The following is a 27235-nucleotide window of genomic DNA, read 5'->3' as shown; positions in this document are numbered from 1 at the left end:
GCATTTTGGTTCTCAGATTACGGGTTTTGATTCCCAAAACATTTGGCACTGAACTGCTGCCATAATAAAATAAATAAAGCCAATTACCTTGCAGCCAAACACAAACTTTAAAACAACAGAAGGACTGTTTTAACCGGTTTACTTACATCAAGAGTTTCAGCATGATAAAGAGCTATTGATGTGGCAACTGCTTTCACAATTGATCAGTTGATTTAACAACGGAATGCATGTTTAAGAGTTGATAAAACCAAACAAGAAGTTTGACAGCAGCATGTATTTTAGTTTTTAATGTAGAAAACCAAAATACTTTGCACTATAATTCATTTTTTTTACAGGTTGGCTGATGATGTCATTTTTCAACTGTGACTACAGTGGGATTTATTGATCGATTGATTGCCAAATTTTAATTTCCTCAGTAGATAAGTGGCATCAACTACAAGTATGGATGGGAATTGATAAGATTTTTATGATTCCAATTCCATTTTTGCTTCCTCTTAACGATTCGGTTCTTTATCGATCCCCTTATTGATTCTCATTTGGAGAAAAAAAAGCACAACAACATGAACTAATATGATTGGCAGTGTTCCAGTTAATTAGTTACCTGCAGTATTATTAGCAAGGACATGCTAATGTTGCTGCTGCTGGGTTGAGAATTACTGACGTTCTAAAAAACAACATTCATTGATTGTTATTGCTGCTGTGTGCACAAATGTTTTTGCATGTTGGTAGTATTTCCTCCCTTTGACGAAATATTCATTGGGCAAGTATTGCAAGTTGCCCTGTTGGCATCTTTTTTACTGAAATGTAACCAGACTTTCGAGCGTTTGTATCGCTTGGGCGCCATGTTTACTGTTGACTGCTGCCTTACGAACGACTGGAATGGAAAAGGGAATCGTTTGTAAAATTTGCAAACGATTCCAAGGAATTGAAACACTGGGAACCGGTTCTGAACAAGAACCGATTTTCGATTCCCATCCCTAACTACAAGTAATCCCAAAGAAGTGTTTCCCGGTCCCGGTACTCAAGACCCTTAGATGTTTCCCACCTCCAACACGCTGGTTTCTTTTGTCCTTTTTATGTTTGATATAAGTGAAATACCTTCATATTTAATCGTAGGTGACTTAACTAAGGCCCCGTTTACACGGAGCAAAAACTGTGGCGTTTTCATGCGTTTTGGCCGTTCGTTTACACGAAAACGAAGCTCAAAGTCACCAAAAACGATAATTTCTGAAAACTCCGGCCAAAGTGGAGATTTTCAAAAACTAAGTTTTCACGTTTGCTTGTAAACGGAGGGAAACGGAGATTTAGCCTTCAGAACGTCACATTATGCAACAGAAACGTCACCAGCATCATTTGTGCGACCTGTGTTTACAATTTGTTTGGCCACCGTCAATATTTTCTTGTGTTTTACCTGTTTTATATTCTAAAGTCACACTTAAAAGTAACTCCACTTCTCTGTCACTCAAAACGAAAGACTCGTTCCGTCTTGGAAGTAACTGGCAGTCAAGGCTGATTTATGGTTCCGCGTTACACCAACGCAGAGCCTACGGCGTAGGGTACACGGCGACGCGCACCGTACGTAGGCTACGCCGTCGATTTAACGCAGAACCATATTATTCAGGCTTCACACGTGTCATTTGTTGACGTTTTTTTCCAGGATTCTGATTGACTAGCATGACTTTACGCTTCTCGTTACACTGCCCCCTGCAGGTTTGGATGCTCATAGCACCTTAACAGTGTATTCATGCGGGTTCCTGTAAACAAGGATATTTACATCCTTTTTTGTAAATACCCGGCTATGTGTAAACGTGGCCTAAATCTACTTTGCTCCGTTTAACATGGATAGAGTAGTTGATGGCTGCAGACAGAGACGACGTTGCTCAGGAGAGTTGCGGTGGCTCCTCTGACACTCAGATCAGATAAAGTCGTCTCCTGGTCCTCGATTTGCAGTAAGAACACAATACGTTTGCGTATGATTCACAGAGCTGCAGTACAGAAACAATATACCCTCACTTATTCCAGGGTCGATGTCTGCCAGCGCCGGCCTGAACAAAGTAAGACTGATGGTGTGTTTGGTCTGTTTGTCCCGCTGGAGTGTGTTGAACAGGGTGGACATCCTGTGTTAGGCCGAGCCGAGAGGGAAACGCCCGGGAAGGAACGGGCCGCGGACAGAAAAGCTAAAAATACGAGAGGAGGGGTCCGACACGAGGTCCAGGAGCCCCCGAGGGTCTCAAAATGTACCAGGATCAGCAGAGCTGGACTTGAAGTTCGCTTACTCAGGATTCCCAGTTTTCCATTTATATCAGGAGGGGTTTTCCATCGTTATGTCAGTATCAACTACAATCTGAAGTCTGAAAAATGAATAAGTACCTTAAACAGTTTTATGTAAATGATGACTGAAAGTTTGTTATACCTGTTTTTAAATGTATTTATTTCTTTGTATAGTTTTAGTATAGATAACTGCTCCATCATGAAATATATAGACGAATTATGGCGCATTACAGAATTATTGTTGGAATAACTTTCCTTAGGTAGTCTACATTTTTATACGTACTGTATTTGGATGATGCCATTATGGACAGTTTTTAAATTAATCTTTAAGCATTTAAGGTCATAATTATGAAATATTAGACAGAAAATCCTAATTTTTTTATATTTGAGGTATATGGAAACTTGTCTAATATTCAATACGCCCCTTTTTGAGACCTCTGCACCCCCCACAATCAAAATTATAACAAAACAGATTGATGCAATTTAAAAAAAAAAAATCTAGAAAATATACAATAGTTAATATAAATGTTCATTGAGGTGCAAAAAAAAAATTAATTGCAAAACTTTTAAAACCAAAATTGGGAGGATTCTTTATTTCAATAAATGTTAACACCTTAAATTTAAAAAAAAATATTATTTTCTGTGCATTATTTCTTGTATAATATATAAATAAATAAATCTGTGTATTATTTCACAGATTTCATATAAGGCATCAAGGGATTAACAGTTTTCAACGTACTTTGTTTGTATCTCTATGAATAAACTGGGTAATTTTACTCGTTAATCTAATTTTAGCCGTTAAGTCGTTAAAAGGATGAATTACAAATGTGATTTTCAATAAAAGCCCAACCCAAACTCCCAGAAATTAGATTTTATTTTCTCCACCACCACAAACGTGGAAATCTGCTTGTAGCCGGGTTGCATTGTGGGTAATGTAGGCCCCCTAGCTGCGACCAGTTAAATTACTCTAGGTTTTTTTGGTGAGGTTTTTTGTAAAATAGAGAAAGAAAGAATCCTGTGTTAAATCGGTGAAGTGCTCTTTTAACATCTCTAACACACATGATTGAATCAAGGAGATCACGTTATCCTCTCCATCCCAGTTCCCCTGGCAGCTCTTCTTCGGTGGTGTTTCAGTATAAAGTTTTTGTAAAAATGCATGAAAAAAGGTTTATTACTTATATCAAAAATTATATGCACAACAACAACAAAAGAAGAAGTTGGACACACCATAGGATTAACCAGATTTAGATTTAACTTCACTTGTCAGCCTAAAGTGCATGTTCTGTGGGAGGAAACCAGGAGAAACTGGGAGGAAACCTCCACAAAGGATAAATCTGGGAGGTTAAATTCTACTAAATGGTAAAACTACGCCACCTGCTGACAAACCTGCCTCATGTCTTTGCTGATAAAGTATAATATAATGTACCATCACAGTAAATCTGTTATCAGACTGGAGCTTGTACCTGGCAGCCTTTCAGCCTTTAAATCAGATTCTTCTTCATTTCTAAGACTAAACTGTAACTCCACATGTTATGAAGAAAAAGTACACTTAAATCATTTTAAAGTATTCCTAGTGGACACCGAAAGTACAAACATTGACCTGTAAGTGACCTTTTTCCGAGAAGAAGTCATATTTTACAGATCCTATTTGTAGGAGATCAACACGGAGAGAACGAACGAAAACAACAGGAAAGTTATGGCTATGTTTCTATTTTTGTTCTGTTTTTCAGAAAGAGACCCCCCGACACACACACACAAATAGTCAGGAAGTGTTCATCCTCCTCAACTCCACAGGTTTCCCCGCGTCTCTCTGCAGACGTTGCCAGGATTAAACACTAAATTCACAGGAGCTTCACTTACGTTGATGTCCAGACTGCAGAGGCTGAGGGAGTCTGCATCTCTGCTGGCCTGCTTCCTCTTTTTCTGCAACAACAAACAGAAACAGCAAACATTAACTCCATGTGGATAACATATAGTGCTAAAAAACCCTTAAAAATGTTCTTTTTTTTACTTCAAATGAAGTTGAACACGAAGGATTAGACTGCAAAAAACAACCCTGTTAAAAATCAGAGGTGTCAAGTAACAAAGTACAAATACTTTGTTACCTTACTTAAGTAGAAATTTTGGTTATCTATACTTCACTAGAGTAATTATTTTTCAGACGACTTTTTACTTTTACTCCTTACATTTTCACGCAATTATCTGTACTTTTTACTCCTTACATTTTAAAAACAGCTTTGTTACTCTATTTCATTTCGGCCTTTAAAAAAAACTATCCAGTTAAATTGCTCCATCCAGATAGAGTGAATTTGGTTGTGGTTGTTTCAGATGTTCTTGTCCAGTTTTGTTCTTACATCCGTTCCCTCAGATTCCTGCAACTAAACTTGGATGTACATTCCAATAAAGGTTAGGATAAATGATAACATGCCTCTGAAGTTTGACTTTTTGCACCATTACAATACTTATAGGCAACTAGTCATCATATCTCCTGCTCTCTGAAACACATGTTAATGCTCAATAGTACACATATATGGTTCTTTAATATATTTGCATTATACTAAGATGCATTCATTTTCAATGGCTTCATTCATTTTCAAGTAGTTTTGAAACCAGTACTTTTATACTTTTACTTGAGTAAAAAACTTGAGTTGATACTTCAACTTCTACAGGAGTATTTTTAAACTCTAGTATCTATACTTCTACCTGAGTAATGAATGTGAATACTGAAGACACCTCTGTTAAAAATAAGACTGAAGTTCATAAATCTTGTCAAAATTGTCTAACTTTAAGCAAAAATATCTTTGCAAAAGGGGTATGAAAACATGTTATTGACAAGAAATTAAGAAAAACAAGCAAAGTAGTCTTCTAATTTTCTTCAAACAGGGCTCTTATTTCCTTTCTTTGTTAGAAGTGAGTTTTTACATACTTAGTGCAGTTGTTTTAACCTGGAGAGCTTTCTGAACTCTGGAGCTCATGAATTAAACAAGATTTCACTCAGGCTTCAGATTCAACATCCGACCCTTAAAGTCAAGACCCAGGACATTTGACAAGAAATAAGCTCGTCTTTCCGAGCACAAGGCAACAATCAGCGGTGACTCAGATCCCCAAGATTTCCCTTTTGGCTGATGAGCCTGTTTATACCAGGTAACCCTTCTGGTAACCGTGGCAACAACTATTTATCCACCAGTCAAGCCTCGCAGTCGCAGCGATGTGAGAATGAACATGACTGGTTTTTTTTTGTCTGTTGCTGTGACAACGAAAAAAAAAACAGAAATCAAACAACAAAAAAACTCTTGATTTGATTAAATGAGAGGAGAACAAAAAATAAAGGACAAGAAAAAGGATGTTGGGATCCGTGTTGCACGGCGCCACAATAGCAGGAAGCCTGCTGTTTGTTCAGTATCGCGCCAGGACTTTGTTGTCGTCGTCGTCGTCCGGACGTTACACAACTTGGCAGACTTCACCTTTAAGTCGGAGACGTTATAGAGACCAGAGGACCGGAGGACCCGGGTCCTCCAGGCCTTATAAGGTCAGTCTACGTCCTCCCAACATCAGGTCCCGCTGGTGCAACTAATAATAACGCTGCGTTTCTTTCAACTCCTGGGAATTCTGTCCTCCAAAAATCACTCCACAATCTTCTCTGACATAATCTGAAACTGATAAAAGTTGCTTTATTTTCCTCTAAATGTGCCTGGAGAGTAAATATTAGGCGTCAAGGTGAAGAGCTTTGGACATTTGTTTCCTCTCTGAGGGATGGAATAAACATTTTGCAAAGGAAGCAGGTTCAGATGTGCTGCAGATCCAAAAGAAATGGGATTTCTTCAGTTGTTGGTGGAACAACGAGGTCGGGAACAAGGATGCTTGTCGACCGGAGGAGGAGGAGGAGGAGGAAAGGAAGAGGAGGAGGAGGAGTTGCATCAAAGTGCTCTATTGTCCATCAAGTCCTCTGTTCTTTTCTGCTCAAGCAGGGAGACGATGCCCAACCCACTCACCCGCGGTGGTTAAAGCACATCATGTTCTTGCATAAACTTGGAAAAAAAAAACATTATTCAAAAGTAAAATGTTACAATTTATGAGGCAGGTCTTATAATATTGTACAGAACTGGTGAATGGTGGGCGTCTGTACATGTTTCAATGGATTTGATCTCTTTTGTTGTTGTTTTATGTGACTTTTGGGTGACTGCAAATCCTCGAAACCTTATTTTCATCCCAGATTTTGGTACCATTTCTTTCCAACAAGTGTTTGCCTCGAGTGTGACATCTTAAACTTGAAGAGAAAAAACAGAAAAGTAAAAAGAAAACAGACCTGAAGAGCAGAAAACGCAGCGGAGCAGCAGAAAATGCAATTAGGCACCTTAAGTAAAAGTAACTCAATTTTGCGATTAGGTTCGGTGACTTGGGTAACTGTGAGAGGAACGTGGAAGTGAAAACGTGACGCTTCGGGAATTTATTGAAGTGAATGTGACTCTGATTAAAGCTGAAATGCCGCCTGGAGGTGCAGAGGAGAGCCAACTCACCCGGTAGTACACAAACAGACAGCAGCCCATCATCTGGATCGGATCTGCTCCTCAAACACACTTCAGGTCTTTACTCTCCCTCCACTTCTTCTTCTTCTTTTTCCTTCTTCTTCTTTGTTCCTTTTCTCCTCGTCCTCCACCTGCTTCTTGCCCCAAAGTCACATTTGGTCCCCTTTCACTTCTCCTACATATATGCAAGCAAACTCTTGCAAGAAGCTCTCGTTTACTCCTTCCACCTCCTTCACAGTCACATTGTGTTGCAGCTCGTCTGCGTCGTTTTAACTTTGCTCTCCTGGTTTTCTCCTCCGGTTTTCCTTCCAACCTTGTCCTGGCTCGCCGTCCGCTCTCAGCTCCCTCTCCTCCTCAACTTCAGCACCTCCCTGAGTGGATCCACAGACTCGCAGGAACAGGAACCCTTCACAATGTGTGTGTGTGTGTGTGTGTGAGTGTGTGTGTGTGTGTGTGTGTGTGTGTCCACTCAGTTCAACTGGACAAACAGGAAGTGACGGACGTCGGGGCAAACAAGTGTCTATAATTAGGAGCTAAAGGAGACACTGAGACACCAGAAGAGGAATAAATCTGTCTTATAAAAGGTCATGCAGAGAAAAACTACAATACTTCAGTAATTGTCGGCATATTTAACGAGATAAAAAGGAAATTCTAATCTTTTAGATTTAAAAAAAAAAAAGAAAGCACAATATGTTACACAACCCAGTTAGCATTTAGAAAACTGAATTAAACTGTTATTTAACCGTTTAAATCCTTCGTTATACGTTATAGTTGCAGTACAATAAAGTTAGTTTGGACAGAAGAGCTTCAAAGTAAATGTCACTATTGTAAAATACAACTATAACTTGTAATAATTAATAATAAGGACAATAATGTCAAATGTTATAAAACATTTATATCTATGAAATCGATCAATCGATGTCGCTAAATGTATAAAAGCATAATTTGATTAAAAAATGCCGTGAATGAAAGAAATAAAATAACTTAATTAAAGGTCAAAGTTAACACAAACATTAAAAACTATGAAAACTAAAACAGTGGCATATAACAAAAACTATTTCTTTAAAGATCGCGAGGATGGTGGTAAAAAGTTTATGTTTATCTCCTATTTATCTTTCTCTCCATCCTTGTATATCATTGACAGACAATAGTTGCTTCCACCTCTAAATATGCTGACGAATGGGAGCCGTTTTTATTTTTAATCAGTAGCTGAGGTTTAAAACTAACAGACGAGTCACAGTTTGATCCTCTGAGCCGCTTCATATAAACTCCCAAAATAACTCCCCAGGAGTAGAAAAGCTTGAATAGAAGGAAGCTGAAGCAGGAGTCACATACGACCCGGCGACCCGCCCAGACTTCAACCATTCAGACTTACGACGGCTCGTGAACGTGAAACTCCCCGCCAGCTTCTGCAGAAGCTTTCTGGATGAGAGAAACCCTCCAACAACCCCGAAGGTTTTTGGGACGACAATGAGACATGTGACCAGTACTGGAGTTGAGGGGGGATGAGGGGGGACGGCATCCCCCTCTCAAATAAAAACGGTCAAAATCATTCCCCCTGTAAAACTGCCATCCCCCCTTTCCATCCCTTATGTCATTTCATCAATGAATGTGGTTTTACTGCTATTTCAACATTTAGAGTCATCACCAGAAAAATAACTTGACAATTTTCACCTGTTTCAAGTAGATTTTCACTTGAAATAAAAAATCTGCCAGTGGAACAAGATTCTTTGATTGGAATGAGAAGATAAATCTTGTCCCACTGGCAGATTTTTCTACTCATTTCAAGTGAAAATCTAGTTGAAACAGATGAAAATTGTTGTTTTTTCCAGTGATGAGTCTTGTTTTAAGTGTAATAAGATTTTTTTACTAAAATGAGACATTTTAAGGAGCATGAGGCATGATTGAGGCAGGATTTATGAAAAAAATTCATATACGTTTTAAGTTTTCTAGTAATAATGTCAGATGAAGCGTTCCAAACCAAAAAGAATGATCCTCTAGTGTATCTCTCCGTTGCCTTGAACAGGCTGTGTGCTGCAAAATGTGCTGCAATTGTGACCGGAATTTCCCACGCTGTCCTGCGGACAGGGCCGTGCCGCCCATAGGGCAGGTTAGGCAAATGCTAGGGGCGCCAGCATGCCAGGGGGCGCCATGCAACCAGCTGTTTTTTTTTTTTTTTTTTTTTTTTTTTTAATAAACATTTGAAAAATTAGAAATGAATACAACAACAGTACATATATAGCCAAAAGTCTTTAAATAATAATGAAATCGTTTTTCTAATTTTAATTTCTGCCTGGCTGCGTCCTTTTGCCTCTCTGGCAGCCACAATTAATTTTGCTGCGGTCCCTCACCTCAACACACTCGCGTGCGGCGCCCCCTCCCCCACCCACTACGCTCTGCGTTGCTGTAACGCAGAACCATAAATCTGCAGGAAATATGTTTTGATGTGGATGGAAATATGTTTTGTTGTGGTTTTCTGCTCACCCCTGGATGAAACCATCATTGGTAAGCTCTAAGCTGTCATAATATTAATTATTTCTGATAACATTGTCATGACGCTGATTGTGTTAAATAGCCTACATGTCGTTGCACATTGTAAACTGTGTCTGAATTGATCTACTCAATGAATCCGACATCTATGGCTAAGATGAAAACTTAGCCTTAAAAATAAAAATATCCCCACGATAAGTCATAATTATGAGATAGAAAGTCAAAATTATGAGATAGAATGTCATAATTATGAGATAGAAAGTCATAATTATGAGATAGAAATTGGAAATTATGAGATAGAAAGTCATAATTATGAGATAGAAAGTCAAAATTATGAGATAGAAAGTCGAAATTATGAGATAGAAAGTCATAATTATGAGATAGAAACTCGAAATTATGAGATAGAAAGTTGAAATTATGACTTTATGTCATAATTATGACTTACCGTGGGGATATTTTTATTTTTAAGGCTAAGATTTCATCTTATTTTTTTCTTTTACTGGCGGAAATGAGCTTCCATAGACATCACTGGATGTCATTTGATTTTTATCTCCAGTTTGATACTTATATTTTAAAGTCTGCATTAGGGTTATAGTTAGGTTTGACATAATGACTGGTAAATCCATGGTGCTGAAACCTCATTTGAATAGTTCTGACCGTGTCGCCTGCTGCTGTGGTTGTGTCAGAGACGCTGATCTGTGGCATTTTTTTAGTGATTATGTTTTAACGGAGATGTTTAGGCCACAAGGGCCCATCTAGAATGCTTCGCCCCCCCTAGGCTGGGACCCCTGCTCCGCCCCTGACCTTGACAATCATGTGCATTTAAGTAATCCTCACGTTTTATTGTTAAACTTACTTCTGATTGTCTGCTGAAAATCTAGATAATTGTTGGGAAAATGGGAGCGATGCTAACATGTTAGCCGGTCAATGGCTATAATGCTGTTGTTATTGTTGTTAAAATTGTTATTGTAAGATGTTGTGGGCTAAATTGAGGTTTTTACAGGGTATTTTATATATAGTTATTATTGGTAGTAGTTGTTATTATTTGTGTGCAATGCCTTTTACTTGACCTATTTTACTATTTGAAATTTAGTTTGTGTTTGCACTTGTTTCTTCATTTAATTGCTGCTCTGAGTTGTTGTATTACTTATTTATTACATATTATATATTTCATTATTTAATACATCCTAAAGAAATTGCCATTCCGTTTGTGTGTGTGTGTGTGTGTGTGTGTGTGTGTGTGTGTGTGTGTGTGGTGGTAGTGGATGGGACGGGACAGGACGGGAACGGGGTGGGGGGGCGCCAGCAAATATTTTGCCTAGGGTGCCAAATGGGTCAGGAACGGCCCTGCCTGCGGATGTGACGTCAAATGACGCTGCATGTGCGTTCTTCCGTGCCGGTGTCGGTGCTTTTTTTTCCCACCTGCTTTTTTTTCCCGGCTCCCCGTACGTGATGACGTTCCGTCTTGTGATTGGCTTTTGACCGTACGTGATGACGTTCCGTCTTGTGAAAACTGATGATTAATAAATGTAATAAAGCAAATCGATAATTTAAAATGTCTATTAAGATCAAAATATTTAACTGCTTACTGCTATGCAGCAAGCAAACGATTGTTTACCCTATACTGTATATAGTAGGCTATTATTGTTCTCAGCTCACTGATGAATCTCCAATTGTCTAATGAAAATAGTCCCTAATAAATATTTTAACTCTAATATTTTTTTTAGCCTATGTCAGTAAGATCACTGATAATTCTGATAATTCCTTGTATATGTTTCTTCTCCCTTTTACCTCCACTATGATCTGCTGCTTCTGACTAAAATACCATCGCGGGGAAAAAATGCACACTTCCGGGGAAAATATTGCAGCCCGATACAATCTGGTACTCACACCGGCTTCACTGTTGGCTGCAGTACCCCCAACGGCCGTCGTGGCGAAGGGTGGCGCTAATGAGTCTCATTTCTTAAAAGGAGCCTCATGCTCCTTTAACTAGAAATGGGACAAATATTCTTATTTTGAGTTTTTGCAGTGATCCATTTTACTTATCCTGTGAAGGACAGAGTCATATTGATAAGTTCAGAAAACTGTTCTTTATTTTTGTGTTTTGATGTATTTGATGTAAGAACAGTGGATATTTAAAGCTTACAGAAGGCTGCATTTAACTGCTGCTATGTCATTCCTTCAGTATTTCTGCAGGTGTTATTTGTAATATATTATATTATTTGTGATCAGCACAAATTATCTGTACCCATATGATAAAATCCACCATCCCCCCTGATTTTTTTTTACAACTCGGGTACTGCGTGTGACTGAGAATCTGCATCATCAAGTTGTGCACTAAGCACATGAACGCTGAGGTTTTATACAACATTGATGCAAAGAAAAAGCGGTGACTGTACTCAGAGGTGAAGCTCGGCCTTCGGGACTAATTTAACTTCTAACTGGAGTTGAAGGAGGCGCATCAACCTTGTATCTCTAAAAACCCGCGTGAGAGAAATCGGAGCAGTTTGATACCGCACTTGTTCTTGTTTTGATGTGAATCCGGAGCCGTAGTCTTGTTGCTTTTATTCTGTAAATTATTTTATATCTGTACAGCTTTGGGATTCCTGTGTGTTTTGAAATTGTTGAAACTGTTGAGCTATGAGGCTTCCCTCGGAAAAGAGGTTGTTGTATCCCAACGGCACCGACCTGCTTAAATAAAGGCAATAATAATAATAATAATAATAATAATAATAGAATACTGGAGTTTATCAGCATTGCATGTACCATTATCATGCAGTAAATCTGAAAATACCTTCTAATACCAGCCAATGATTAGAGGTCAACCCTAGAACAACACATCGATGCGTTGCATGTTGCATTTACACAACGTGTTGTTTGAGTCTTAAAAGATGAGACTTGGTTTTAATCCATAATGAGCTCGTTCTCAAACTTAAAATGTACGAACGAACATCATCTAGCAAACCCTCACCTGTAGCTGCTCTTGTTCATCTCCTGTCTCCCAACTTCTAAAAGACACTTAAAGAAAACTTTACTTCATTTTTCATTCCTGCCATCCTTTAAATTTTTCTGGTCATTGTACATATTAAATACATATTATATATTTTTTACTTAATTATTATATTATTTTTCTATTTTCATATCTAATTTGTTATTTTATTGTTCAGTGGTTCTGTTTTTACCGGGTTAAATTCCTGTGTACATTTTACATTTAGTGAAATAAAGCGATTTCTGATTCTGATTCACTCAGTAGTTCCCCCTGCTGGTCACATGCGGTATCACAATTGGTTCATCGCCGATCAACACACACAACACCCTGACAAAACCAAGTATAGTATAATTAGCAATATATTCCTCAAATTAAACTTTTACCTCTTAAAACTAGATTCGAGCATCAAGTTTGGAACTTTTTCAGGGAGAAACCCAACAAAGTGTTGCTCTAGCGCATCACAGCAACATCTAAAAAAGAAAACATACTGCGGTCCTCAAACCTTAGAGTGAGACACTACAATACAAGTATTTACCTCATTATTAAGTGAAAGTAAATACACTAGATGTAGTTTGTTATTTTATAGTTTTCACTCGTAAGTCGTGGCTTGATAATTCTTTTTGAACCCTTAAAACTAAACAATATTGAACTACTAATGTCATGTTTGTGTCGCCTGTCAATATAACAGCTGGCAAATATTCATCCCTTTATGTTCCGTCAGCTAGTAAAAGGATTTAGGATTAAAAAAGTAACGTATTCAACGCTTGTGATGGAAAACCATTTAGACTTACGACTTTGGGCAGAATTTGTGTCAGAATTACAGACTTTTACAGAAAAGTGACCTCTTAAACAGTGTTTGCACTTTGAATTAGGTATTATAGACTTTTGGAGATTATTCTGAATAAACCAAATGATGCCATGATACACTTTTGCCTTGGTTTCTGTATCAAAAAGTGGGAAAAAAATCATCATAAGATTAATCTAAAAAAATAAAATCGATAGAAAACGTCACCACCCATGACAAAAACGAGCTGCTGGAGTTGTTGACCTCCATTGTCTCTATTGTAGTTTTGCTTTTGTTGTCGTCGCACTATGATGACGCCACACTCGACATTTGGCCTGCACCACGTTTTGGAAGCGATGGCTGCGTCCGAAATTGCATACTTCCACCCTAATGAGTATGCAAAATGAGTATGGGAGATTTTTTAGTGTGTCCGAAACATTAGAACGTACTCAATAGTATGCTCTATCCATACTCATTTCGGAGAATTTTTTGAGTGTGGATTGATGGACACTAGCCCAGCAGACACTTCCCACAATGCAATGAAGCGTCTTTTGGTTGCTAAGTGATACGTATAATGTCATAAGTATAATATTAAGTATAATAATATTATTATATAATATTAATATTATAATATTCATATTTAATAATATTATATAATGTGGTCTTGTTTCGGCCAGAATAAACGGGAAAGAGCGGAGCGCTGCTACTGCTGCTGTGACAGGTTACCATGGTAACAACTCCCCCCTCCCTACGGCAGGAAGTGCCGTGTGCGCTCTTAATAGTACGTCCGAATTAATGCACACTACTGATATTTACTCAAAAGTGTGCCGAATTTAAGTATACTTTTTAGTATATACTTTTTAGTATGGCATTTCGGACGCACCAGATCACCTAAAATCGGCTGGACCATTCTAGACCGTACTGAGCTGTACTAGACCAGACTGAACCGCTCAGTGGAAACGGGGCTCTCCAGTCCCTCAGGAGGCGACTTCTGTTAAAACTGTTGGAAAAACTGCAGTCATTTCCAAGAAAATGATGAGCCAGCAGAAAAACAGGAACTTTTCCTTCTGATGGCACCGACCTGATACCATCTTCCTGATCCGTCAGTCATCATTTTTAGTTAACGTGACATAATTCATCCTTTAACATTGTTATATTCATAATTGGAATAATTAGATTAGATCTTTGTTAGTCATTGTTATATAACAACAAAATTTAAAGTGCCATCAGTCAGTGCTAAAAAACAAACTATAAAATATAAAACATATACACACAAAACTAAATAAACAAACCAATAAATAATTAAACATGGCCTACACATGCAAACAATCCTTTATATCAGTTTAAAGTTTGTTTTTTGAGTAGATTCAAGTTTTGTTACAGCTGGAGGATGAAAATTGTCTCTGAATCGGGTTGTGCTTGTTTTTATTGCTCAGTAACGTCAACCTGAAGGCAACTTGCCTTAATGTTAACTAGTTTAACGTTAATCCCTTATAACATGATAAAGGAGATCCCTTTATGATGTCATGTGTCCTCGAGGGCTGGTGTCCTGCAGGTTTTAGTTCCCTCCTCAATCCCAATACAAACGATTGTATCATTAACACAATTGAACAGAGTGTTGATGATCTATTAAAGCAGCACAATGTAACTTTCAGCTTTTGTAGAGTTTGGCGCCTCCTTTGGACAAAAGCGGTAGTGCTTTACCAGAAAGAACACTACGTTTCCCATGAGCACCAGCGCGTACTGCCGGAAAACTCCTGTCCCCGTCGCTGCATTTGTTTTGATAATGAAATAAGACGGGACAGACTTTCAAAACTACTTTTCTGTTTTCAGCGGTCGTTTGCAGGATGGATAGCGAAGAGGTAATGTATCTATTTTTGGCTAAACAATATAATATGACGATGTTGAAAATCACTAAGTTCAACTTGGTTTTATTAGTCCTGTTTCAGCGAGATAATGCGCCCCAAATTACAATAGACGGTCTGGTTTTGTTCTACTGCACCTTTTTCCTGTCACGTTTTTTAGAGGGACTTTATAACCTGTGAATAACTGAATGTTTTCCAGATCAGCCCTGCACAATTTTACAGTTCTCAGGAAAAATGGTAGAAATGTTCTATACATTTTCTTTGCATTGCATTCTTTCCTCTAGTGCTGTAATTCTATTCAATTGTATTATTATTTTATAAAGCTTCCTAATTGCCAATTACACAATTTTATGATCACTATTATTATTCTGTGTCTGTTGTTGATATTGTTAGTAATTCTAGAATTACCAAAACCCAAGACGAATGTGAAAACATTCTAATTTTGATTCTTATTGAACATAGAACTCTACATTTACATTTGTATCATAACAATTCTGTCTCTTGTTTTATCCCCATAAATCCCCATCGGTCGGACATCCCTCCTCGTCTTTCAGCTCACGCCAGCGAGTGAACGCCGGACCAATGTTTATTCTTGTCCGGGCATTTAGCTTGTTACTCTCCCGCTTTCTTTTTTTCGCCTTCTCCGTTAAAACTTTTTTTTTTTTTCGTTTTTTTCGCTGCTTCGGCCATGATAACAACTCCGCGTTTAGCTCGACACCAGCTTCTGCTGAGCTCTGCGCTTGACGCCCCGCTTCGTCTCGACTACGAATCGGGAAGGAGGGGGAAGTGACGTATGCCATAAAGCAGTCAAAGCCGTAAAAATGTGTAATTTTTTAGTGTGGCAGGGTTCCTACCATGCTCCTCAAAGTTACATAGTGCCAGTGAATACAGACCCCTCAGACCATGACAGAGGTTCATTAAACCTGTTGGAAGTTGATGTACCATCACAATGACTTTGGAAATATTATATTAAGGTAGAAAAGTTACATAGTGCTGCTTTAAGTGGAAACCAGTGTGTTGATGCAGGGAAACATCTAAAACATGCAGGACGGCAGACTTTGGACAACTCTGTTGGGGATGCACACATGCAAATACACGCCCTTGCTTAAATATCACCACAACCACCGTCAGTCCTCTGTGATCCCTTTGTTCTTTACTTTTTATTCTTATGCCAGGTGTGATTAAAGCCTCGTGACAGAACCGTCTCCCTTCACATGATTGATCACGTATCTATCGGAGGATTCGTTCTTACCCCTCTGAGCGACCAGGTGTCGGGGGACAGGAGAGAGAAGGAAGACGGTTTCTTCTGCAACTTCGACCTGAGGGGGGAAAAAGAGAAATAAGATGGAAAAAGGAAAGGGGAGGGCAAGAAAAACGGGGAAAAGATAGAAAAATAATTAATTACATGGGTAACGATCATCCTGGATGGACTTGTACAGCAAGAAAGGAAACGTTAAACTTCCTGTGCAGCCTTGTCACACTTTACATGATTTTCTATACTTCTCTCACTATTAAATCATCAGTATTGATCACTTCATCAGGACATATTGAGCACACGAGCTTGACAAAGGTGAAAAACTCAACTCTCTGATTTACTTTTTTTTTTTTTTTAAATAACACACCCACCCTGATAATTTCACTCAACCCTTCATGTTTTCTTCTAATCATCTTTTTGGAGATACTGTTGAACCATAAGAAAACAAAAACAATATATTTAGAGTAAAAGTGAGTCAAATGTAAGTAAAATATTTTACTGCAGAGCCACAGGAAAACATACTAAGGTGTAATGTTTCTGATCAGAAGGGGGGGTGGGAGGGCGTGTGGGCAGCCTGTGAGGCCAAACCCAGGGTGAAAGAGCCTCCGGCTGCAGAGTCTCTGAGGTTTGGGTTTGAGTTTGGGTTTGGGTTTGAGAAGAGCTCCACTGGCTGGTCTGACCGGGTCGGTACACCCTCACCTCTCTGAGCCCGGGGCAAATGTTAAAAACAGCTCCGGTGTAGTGAAAACACCCAAAATCTTCCACCCAAAGTACCGCCACCCCCAACTCCCTGAACTTTATCAAGTTATAACTTATATGCTATATTATTATATGTGCCAAATATGTAAAATAAACACTGGAAATCTACTCCATATGCTCATATGACTGTCCGATTATAGATGCTTTCTGGAAATACGTTGTCAAAATAATCTCTGACATTTTAAAATCCTATATTCTTGATCCTAAAGTCTGGATACTGGGAGATATCAGTTCACTAAATATGACTTATCCTAAAAAGTACTTCATTCTGCTTGCAGGCACTGCGGCAAAAAATTTTATTTAAAAAAACTGGAAATCAGAAAAACCCCCAGCACCCAGACAGTGGATCAATGAACTTGCATCATATAGCACTCCAGAAAAAATACTTTATTCTGATAGAAAAAAACCTAGAGGCTTTGACCTTATTTGGGGACCCTTTCTGGATTTTTGCCTTTATTGGACTAGCTAATGATCTGAATCATCTACTGCATTAAAGAGTTTGTTTTTTCAGGACTTGATTATTTACTTTATTCATTTGCTCCACTATTGATATGCATATGTGAAAAGAAGCTAAATGATTTTGAATGATGTAATGTACTGACCATATGAGGGAGGGAAGGGGAGAGGGGTGTGTTGTTATATTTTTTTATTTATTTGTATTTATTTTTCTTTCTTTCTTATTATTATTTATTTATTTTTGTTTAATTATTTTTATGAAAAAAAAAGTTATAATTTAATAGCTGAAGTAAATGAGAAAGAGAAAGAGACACGCTTTTTGTTTCTCAGTTTAATAGTCCCGCTGGACCGGTGTGACGGATCAGTGCTTCTCAGCAGACGCCTCAGCATGGCGTCATGAACTCTCACGCCAAACTTAAAGGCAGGGTAAGTCATTCTATACAGTCTCTGCTCTTAAACCTCTCGTTATAATATGAAGTAAATATCTGCTCCCATCCACGAGGCTGCACATCTTGCGAGTAAAAGTGTTGCCAAGAAGAAAGAAAAAAAATAAACACAATTCTCGTGAAACATAGTCTTGTGAGACTTCTCTTCAAAAAAACGAAGAAGAAGAAGAACTCAACTTTGAGAAATATAGATGGAAACATCTTTCGTCTTGGAGAAACCGCTGTTGTTGGGAAAAAGTCAACCAAAGACAAAGGTCACATGACCAACTACAGACTTTTAACCTCTTTTAATCTCTTACTGATCTCACGTGACACGACTTTGGCATTTACCCTGCGGACGTGCGTGAACGGAGGAGGAAGACTTCAGTACATCTGTGAATGTGTGAAACCGAGCTGCTGCACAGAAATCGCCCTTCAAGGGACCAATGCAGCGTTCTGGTTTCTGATTACGTCACATCTGCTGATGTCCGAGACAAGAAAGGTTTGAGTGACATTTAACTGCTTTTTTCCACCAAATTAGGTGTTTTCAAGTTCAAGTGACTAACATCCAAAAATGGCTTATCCTACCTTTAAAAATGGTCTTTGGTTCCTCACCAGAGGTATAAAAAACATCTGCTCCTGAGAGATAAATTAAATCCATTTATATTTCTATAGATTAGTTGGCAACGTTTCCTCTGAGGAACTAAACACATCTCAATATCGACACAAAATGAGCCAACGGTGATATAAAAATAGGATTTCATCCATCCTACTTGAAATCTGGATCTAATAAACCCCTTTTATTTCTCCAGCCTGGTTTTTTGTGCGTCGCAGTTACATGTTTGAGGCTCCTCTGCAGGACTGAGCCCAAACCTCGAGCCAGATTTCCGATAAACCGCCTCGGATGTGACGAGAGAAGCGTTTCCTGCAGCTAGTTCTCCACCGGTCCGAGACCATGGTCTCTGGGGGTCTCTGCTGATCTGATCTGGTCTCTCGTGCACTGACAGGACCCACAGATCAGCTGCAACAACCTCCCGGAGGAAAAGTCCTTACACTGCAAAAACTGATTTCTTAGAAAGTTAAAAAAGTCTTGTTTCAAGAAAGAAAGAAGCCTATTTTCAGACTATTTTGCTATTTTTAAGAGTTTTAGTCAAGAAAATCTTTCTTACTCCATTGGTTAAGATATTTTTACTCATAATAAGACAAATTTGACTAGATTTAGGAATATTAGTCTTATTTCTAGCAGGGCTGTTTTTGCAGTGTACAAGACCAAACACTGGACTATTTTTCCTCTTTAAGGCACAATATATGGATTTAATTAACTTTGCATCTTTTTTCTCGAGCTTTTCGCACAGTTGTGGTCATCATAAATGCAGCGGCTGCATCATCTCTCTCGCTTTGATGCAGGCGGGTTTTATTGGAGCAATGAAAAGACGGGACATAAAAAAAACATTAAAAATCACCAAACAAATGGCAGAGGAAAGTTTAAACAACGCTGCTGCTGGCAGGGAAATTAGAAACAGCTGTAAAACAATCCTGCTTGTCAAAAGCACAGGGTGGAATATTTATGATAACTTCCTTGCTCAAGTTATAGTATGAAAAACGTTTATATATAAAAGAAAATAAAACAGAGAGGTTTGGTGAAAGTTGTGAGATGGGTTTTTAGTCATTGTTATATAACAATGAAATTACAAGTGCCATCAGTCAGTGCTAAAAAACAAACAGATAAATACTATAAAATATATACACACAAAAAGTTAGTTTTTTGCAGGGCCGTTCCTGACCCATTTGGCACCCTAGGCAAAATATTTGCTGGCGCCCCCCCACCCCGTTCCCGTCCTGTCCCGTCCCATCCACTACCACCACACACACACACACACACACACACACACACACACACACACACACACAAACGGAATGGCAATTTCTTTAGGATGTATTAAATAATGAAATATATAATATGTAATAAATAAGTAATACAACAACTCAGAGCAGCAATTAAATGAAGAAACAAGTGCAAACACAAACTAAATTTCAAATAGTAAAATAGGTCAAGTAAAAGGCATTGCACACAAATAATAACAACTACTACCAATAATAACTATATATAAAATACCCTGTAAAAACCTCAATTTAGCCCACAACATCTTACAATAACAATTTTAACAACAATAACAACAGCATTATAGCCATTGACCGGCTAACATGTTAGCATCGCTCCCATTTTCCCAACAATTATCTAGATTTTCAGCAGACAATCAGAAGTAAGTTTAACAATAAAACGTGAGGATTACTTAAATGCACATGATTGTCAAGGTCAGGGGCGGAGCAGGGGTCCCAGCCTAGGGGGGGCGAAGCATTCTAGATGGGCCCTTGTGGCCTAAACATCTCCGTTAAAACATAATCACTAAAAAAATGCCACAGATCAGCGTCTCTGACACAACCACAGCAGCAGGCGACACGGTCAGAACTATTCAAATGAGGTTTCAGCACCATGGATTTACCAGTCATTATGTCAAACCTAACTATAACCCTAATGCAGACTTTAAAATATAAGTATCAAACTGGAGATAAAAATCAAATGACATCCAGTGATGTCTATGGAAGCTCATTTCCGCCAGTAAAAGAAAAAAATAAGATGAAATCTTAGCCTTAAAAATAAAAATATCCCCACGGTAAGTCATAATTATGACATAAAGTCATAATTTCAACTTTCTATCTCATAATTTCGAGTTTCTATCTCATAATTATTACTTTCTATCTCATAATTTCGACTTTCTATCTCATAATTTTGACTTTCTATCTCATAATTATGACTTTCTATCTCATAATTTCCAATTTCTATCTCATAATTATGACTTTCTATCTCATAATTATGACATTCTATCTCATAATTTTGACTTTCTATCTCATAATTATGACTTATCGTGGGGATATTTTTATTTTTAAGGCTAAGTTTTCATCTTAGCCATAGATGTCGGATTCATTGAGTAGATCAATTCAGACACAGTTTACAATGTGCAACGACATGTAGGCTATTTAACACAATCAGCGTCATGACAATGTTATCAGAAATAATTAATATTATGACAGCTTAGAGCTTACCAATGATGGTTTCATCCAGGGGTGAGCAGAAAACCACAACAAAACATATTTCCATCCACATCAAAACATATTTCCTGCAGATTTATGGTTCTGCGTTACAGCAACGCAGAGCGTAGTGGGTGGGGGAGGGGGCGCCGCACGCGAGTGTGTTGAGGTGAGGGACCGCAGCAAAATTAATTGTGGCTGCCAGAGAGGCAAAAGGACGCAGCCAGGCAGAAATTAAAATTAGAAAAACGATTTCATTATTATTTAAAGACTTTTGGCTATATATGTACTGTTGTTGTATTCATTTCTAATTTTTCAAATGTTTATTAAAAAAAAAAAAAAAAAAAAAAAAAAAACAGCTGGTTGCATGGCGCCCCCTGGCATGCTGGCGCCCCTAGCATTTGCCTAACCTGCCCTATGGGCGGCACGGCCCTGGTTTTTTGAGTAGATTTAAGTTTTGTTACAGCTGGAGGATAAAAAACTGTATCTGAATCGGGTTGTGCTTGTTTTTATTGGTCAGTATCAACCTGAAGGCAACTTGCCTTAATGTTAACTAGTTCCCTGCTCAAGTTATAAAATTTCATTTCATTTCATTATTTATTCAAACAGGTTAAAACAAAAACAAAAAAATAATCAGAATACATAAAATATATATACACCGAAAAAACAAAAAAAAACATAAGCAAAACAAAGCAAATTAAAGAGACAAATCTATATGTAGATTAATATTTCCTGTTTGAAAGGGTGTAGGATGAAGTTTCAAAAAACTTTTCTAGTCCTACCCCTTCTAATGTTCTGTTTTTACAATTTCTTCATTTCACAGAACTTCTAAAAGAAAAGAAAAAGTGGTTCAGCTGAGCAAGGCACTTTGGTCACTGGCTGTCAGTTCATGTGTCCATTTCCGTTTTGTATCCATAAAGAGTATTGATTTTAAAGATTTGTTTAAACTTACTTAGTGATTTGCATGATTTCATTTCATCTTTGCAGTTGTTCCACAGATTAACTCCCTTCACTGATACACAATGGGTTTTTGATTTTTGTTCGTACATGCTGTTTTTTAAAATTGCATATTCCCCTGAGATTGTGTTTATTTTCTTTTATTTGAAACAACTTTCAAATAAAGTTGTTTCAAGTTGATTGAAAAACCTTTATATAAAAAAAATAAAACTGGGAGTTTTGGGGAAAGTTGTGAGATGAGTTTTTTTTCTGAGCCCTGCTGCCTGGACGCATGCGTTTCTGGAAGTATGTTGACTGTTAGGACTATTTAACGCGCATGACTCATAAATTCCTGGGAGTTCCTCTTTCCAGAAGTCATCCCACCCTGGATGCACTTTCACACACTTGTGTTTCCTAGAGACCGTCCTGCTCAACCTTACACTAAGAATGCTAAACTCTTCCTATGCCCCGGCTCCTGCATGCACGGTCTCCTGCAGAGCAGAGCTGCGTTTGGCTGCAGGCTGCGCGCTCCCGCCGCGCGCTCCCGCCGCTCCCCCTGTCGGGTTCAGTGTTTCACGCACCGTCTGGTTTTAATACCCGCTCATCTCTCCCCGAACATCTCCCCTCTGAGCAGGCACAGATTCGGCTCTACTGGTCGCATTATTCAACAAATCCCATAAAAATGATCCAAATGAAATCAGCAGAATTATTATAGAGTCATAACTGAGCCACCAGGACTGCAGCTTAACTTAATTTAGCAGTTTAACTCAATCCCGCAAAAGAGCAATTCTGATTAAAAGGTCACAACTGAAAACAGTCAAAGGGCAAACAAATGCACTTTTCCCTTCAGTTCTGGAGTAACGTTTGCTTAAACGTTGCTGTACAAGGTTTTAAAGGATGTCTGAAACACCACTTCATTTTTGTTTTGTAAATGGAACTGCTCTGGCATAAGTAATGGATGTGCTGACACATTTTATCGTCTTGTGTAATTTGTTTATTTGGTTTGTTATTTATTTTTTGTTTGTTTCTTAATCATTAAATTGTACTCTTTATCGTTATTCATATATCCGATCATTTTTCTTTTGTGTAAATTCTTTGCTTTTACTTTCTTTTACTTTACTTGTGTTTTTGCACACTGCACTTTTTGCACACTACTTGCTCTTGCACATATACTGGACTTTGATTCTGTTTTTTTTTTTTTTTTACAACTAATCTACTCAGCTTTTTTAACTTAACTCTTTTTAACTTATTTTAACTCTTCTTAAACTGTTCTGTTGCTGGCTGACAAACCAAATCTCCCTACGGGGACAATAAAGGTTTTCATTGATTGATTGATTGTCATTTTCATTTATTTCTATCATCTATAGATTTCTAACTACACATTTGTATATTTTGTTTTTATAAGTATGATATTACATTTTATGTTAACTATAGGTGGAGGCACCTGCTAAGCTCTTTGAGTTTTCGCCTCTTCCTGCACTTTTATTTGTAAAGTTATTACTTTTATTTGTGTAATGTTTAACTGTGCAAATAAATAAATCTAAAATCTAAATCTTAAAAACTGCGGTGAGACACTGAGAAGGAGTTACTAACCTCAAAACATCTGGAAGATGCAGAGGTCGGTGGTTTTAATCTCAACAACTGACATGATGCTCAAGTTCAATGACAGAAACGATCACGTAATCTACCGTGAAAAGACAGGATTTAATCAGCTTGTTGTTTTAGACCAAGATGTGAAGCAGAAACTGTGAATCAGCGTCAGGAGGAGATAAAACCCGGCAGGTGGGAAGGTTTTCCTGCAGAGGAAAAAGCTGCATCATTCAGGAAACGGTGGAGGAAACGTTGCTCCACGTGTCGGAGCGCCAACCTGATCAAGGTTGTTTTTCCTGCAGAGAAATGCCGCGCGGCCGCCTCGGCTTTCCAAGAGCAACATTTTTCTTTCAAACAAGTATGAACTTGGTGGATTTGATGCTTGGGACTGCAAGCAAGGCAGTTTTGCTTTACTGCGACCTGCACGTCATGCAAAGCTATTCTTTACCAAGAGGGGAGGCAAATGGTGAGTTGAAATAATGCAGGGAAACATAATCTAATATGGGAAAATGTTCAATTCCATTACTTTGGAAATGTGGTTAATTCATCAGGAATGAAAGTATGATCCAGTCACAAGACGCCTGTGAGAGAAACCAGAGTCAAGGTGAGAGACTCAGACTCGGCCTGGAGATAGATGACACTATACACCTGCAGTCACTTAAGGGACGTGATTGATCGGGACATCCCATGATGGATCGGGACGTCACTTGATCGGATGGACATAACATAAAGGATTGGATCATCACATGATTGGATCGGGAAGTCCCATGATCGGATCCAGACATCACATTATGGATCGGGACATAACATGATCGGATCGGGACATCCCATGATCTGATCATCTAATGATCAGATCGGAACATCACATAATGGATCGGGACATCTAATGATCGGATCGGGACGTCACATGATCGGACATCCCAAGTGCAAAAACTTGAACTTAAACTTAAAATTATGCCAGAGCCATAACTACACTCAATACTGAAGAGTATTAGGGCCAGGCAGGAGAAAAATACAAATAATATTTTAGAGGAGGAAGATTTTTTTTTCATTATGCACTTCGAGAAAAAAGTCGAAATGTTGAGAAAAAAGTCAAAATTTCGTGAATGAAGTTGAAATGCTGAGAAAAAAGTCGAAATGTCGAGATTAATGTCGAAATGTTGAGAAAAAAAAGGCGAAATTGACTTTTTTCTCAAAATTGTATTTCAACATTAATCACGACATTTCTACTTTTTTCTCGACATTACGACTTTTTTCTCGTAGTGCACAATAAAAAAAAAATCTTCCACTCCCAAATTTTTTTTCTCTTGCATGTCCCTGATACTCTTCCTTGACGCTATTACCTTTTATTATTCATATACCTGCCCAGGGACTACGGATGGAAAGTAGCTAGTAAGCTAAATCCGCTTTTCTCATCTCTGAGACTAATGTCATTTTGTACATTGTCAAGAGTTTCACATTCAAACATGAAAATGGCCTAAAATCAATTTATCAAAACTATTTTATGGTCTCTGTTTGACCCGGTCAGGGTCCAGACCTCGGCCCCGTCAGAAACCTGTAGAGATCTTACAAACCTAAAAAGAGGAATGGGATGGGATTAAACTCCAGAGTGACGTTAACAGACTTTCACGATGACTGATGCTGTAATGGGGGGGGGTCCAGACTTATGCAATCTAGTTGTTTTTTATTTAAATCTGAAATTGAATGTTCTCTCTTCCCCCTCTAGATTTATGATTGTTGGAATATTGCGTTAGAGACGTAACAGGCCTGACCTTCACATCGTTGGTTCTGTCTGCAGTTTCGTAACAATCTATACGTCTGCAGCTCAGGTCGTCTCCACTTTCACAACAATGTTCCTTCACAATAACGCGGCATGCATTCATCACATGACGTGGAGAGAGTTTACAAACAATTATGAGTGTTTTTTTGTAAAGAAAATGAAGATTTGATGAGATATGAAGATGGCTACAGATGGAAAGCTTGAGTGAAAACAAGTATTTGTAATAAAATTAGTTTTTAAATACTTGTGATGAATTGATATTTGGTTTTGAACCGAATCATGATTCCAAGAATCAAATCAAATCAAAACGGTGATACCGAGAGATTCGTAGTTATTTACCAAGAGGACATAAAGAAGCATGTGTCGAACCGTTGGTGAGACCTCGTCCAACTGTCCCCTCAAGACAAACCCTTCAACTAACCGACACTCCTGGAACCGGCAGGGCAGAATACCGGTGATTTATACAGAGAACGATGCAGATAAGATAGGAACTAATTTCTGATTCAAGCTGAACTCGTAGCTGCATGTTTCCTGCAGCCTGCAGACAACATTAATGACCCACTGGAGTCTGGACCTTCTCCTACGTGAGAGTCCTCATCTTTGCTGAACTTCAACACCTCACAGGTTCCAAGTGGAGATGATTGGCACCTGGAAACCGTTTAATCAATTCATTAAAAAAGGGAGATATAGCGGTGCTTCTACGGGAGGAAAATGCAGGGCAGGAAATCTAAATATCAGAGTAGTGGTGAACCCCGGAAAGGGAAGGGTCGATAGCAAAAGTGTCATTTCTGTTTATGTGTAAGTTTCCAATCCCAATCCACTTTATTTATACAGCACATTTTAAAAAACAACAAGGTTACCAAAGTGCTGCACAATGAGTAAAGCAAGACATAATAAAATAGTAAAAACTAAAAACAGTGTAAAATAGATAAGAGCACATAAAAGCACGAAATAAAAACACACCAAACAGACAAAAACCAGTGATTCATAAACATAACAGACAGGACAGAGGCCACACAACTCTCATGCTGGATTAAAAGCCAAAGAATAAAAATAAGTTTTAAAACGAGATTTAAAAATTTCGAGTGTGGGGGCCATTTTAATGTGGGGAGGAAGCTTTGTTTATGTATATCTTTAATTTGCTAGAGGTACCATTGGACTGCACTTACAATACTGTCACGGATTATTTTTTACTAATTTTGGATTTTATAACAAGAGAGATGTAAAGAGAGAATGGATGTGGGTTGGGATGGGGGGGTTAAGACTGTTAAGTCATAAGTTGTTGTGAAATGTCCTTTATAATAATATCCTGTGTGTGAATAAAAAAATAAATAATTCACCACATACACCAGAACCAGAACAAACAGACTCAAAGACAGTTTCTTCCACATCTGGTGGAATTTGGTTGTTATGAAATAAGACTGACATACATGAACGTCATCAGCGGTGAAAGACACCACAAACTGCAGGTGTTTAACAGAATAGCTTCATTTTTTACCCAATTTTTGTTCACTGTTTATTCTTTCCTTGTGGAAGATGTTGCCATCAGGACTCTGTTGGGTTGTTTTTTGCACGGGAGTTGGCTCCTAACGACATTTATATTTGGGGTTGTTGTTGTGCTCTGAAATAAACGTAGAGCCAACCAGACGCCTCTCTGATGGTTTTGCATGATGGATCATCTGCCTGTGTTTCTCAGCATCGAGGATTTCATCGATCCCGACCACATCCCCAACTCCACGAGCAGAAACACAACCCCAAACTTGCACGAGACCTCCACTGTGCTTCTCTAATAGGCCTGTGTTGAAAAAAATCGATTTCCCAATTCTAAATCGATTCTCATATTAATTCCTAAAAATCGATTCATATGTCTAAAGCTTGATTTTTTTTCTTTTTTTTTCTTTTTTATTTATTTATGTATTTTTTTTTTCATCATTACATTACAACTTTTGGTTATTTTTTTGTTTATCCCCAAAAAAGGAATGTTTTGTTGGACACGAGAATAACTGATGCCATGTTTTT

At 38.2% G+C, this 27235-nt stretch overlaps 1 protein-coding gene across 2 annotated transcripts in view; it reads right to left on the bottom strand.

The window, feature by feature from the left end:
• Positions 1-27235, bottom strand: part of LOC133448271 (rho guanine nucleotide exchange factor 3-like) — a 57133-nt gene that overhangs the window by 26918 nt on the left and 2980 nt on the right. The window contains exons 2-3 of one of the 2 annotated variants that reach the window (XM_061726647.1): positions 16178-16244; positions 4132-4194 (exon numbers count right to left, since the gene is read on the bottom strand). In XM_061726647.1, the coding sequence (XP_061582631.1) occupies positions 4132-4194; positions 16178-16244 (130 nt within the window). Of the gene's footprint in view, positions 1-4131; positions 4195-6788; positions 7091-16177; positions 16245-27235 lie in introns of those variants that run through there. The other variant, XM_061726648.1, reaches the window with a different exon arrangement.

The sequence above is a fragment of the Cololabis saira genome, chromosome 8 (genome assembly GCF_033807715.1).
Source record: "Cololabis saira isolate AMF1-May2022 chromosome 8, fColSai1.1, whole genome shotgun sequence".
Classification (NCBI taxonomy): Eukaryota; Metazoa; Chordata; class Actinopteri; order Beloniformes; family Belonidae; genus Cololabis; species Cololabis saira.
Note: the sequence above shows the minus strand (reverse complement) of the source record. Positions and strands in the feature narration are given on the sequence as shown.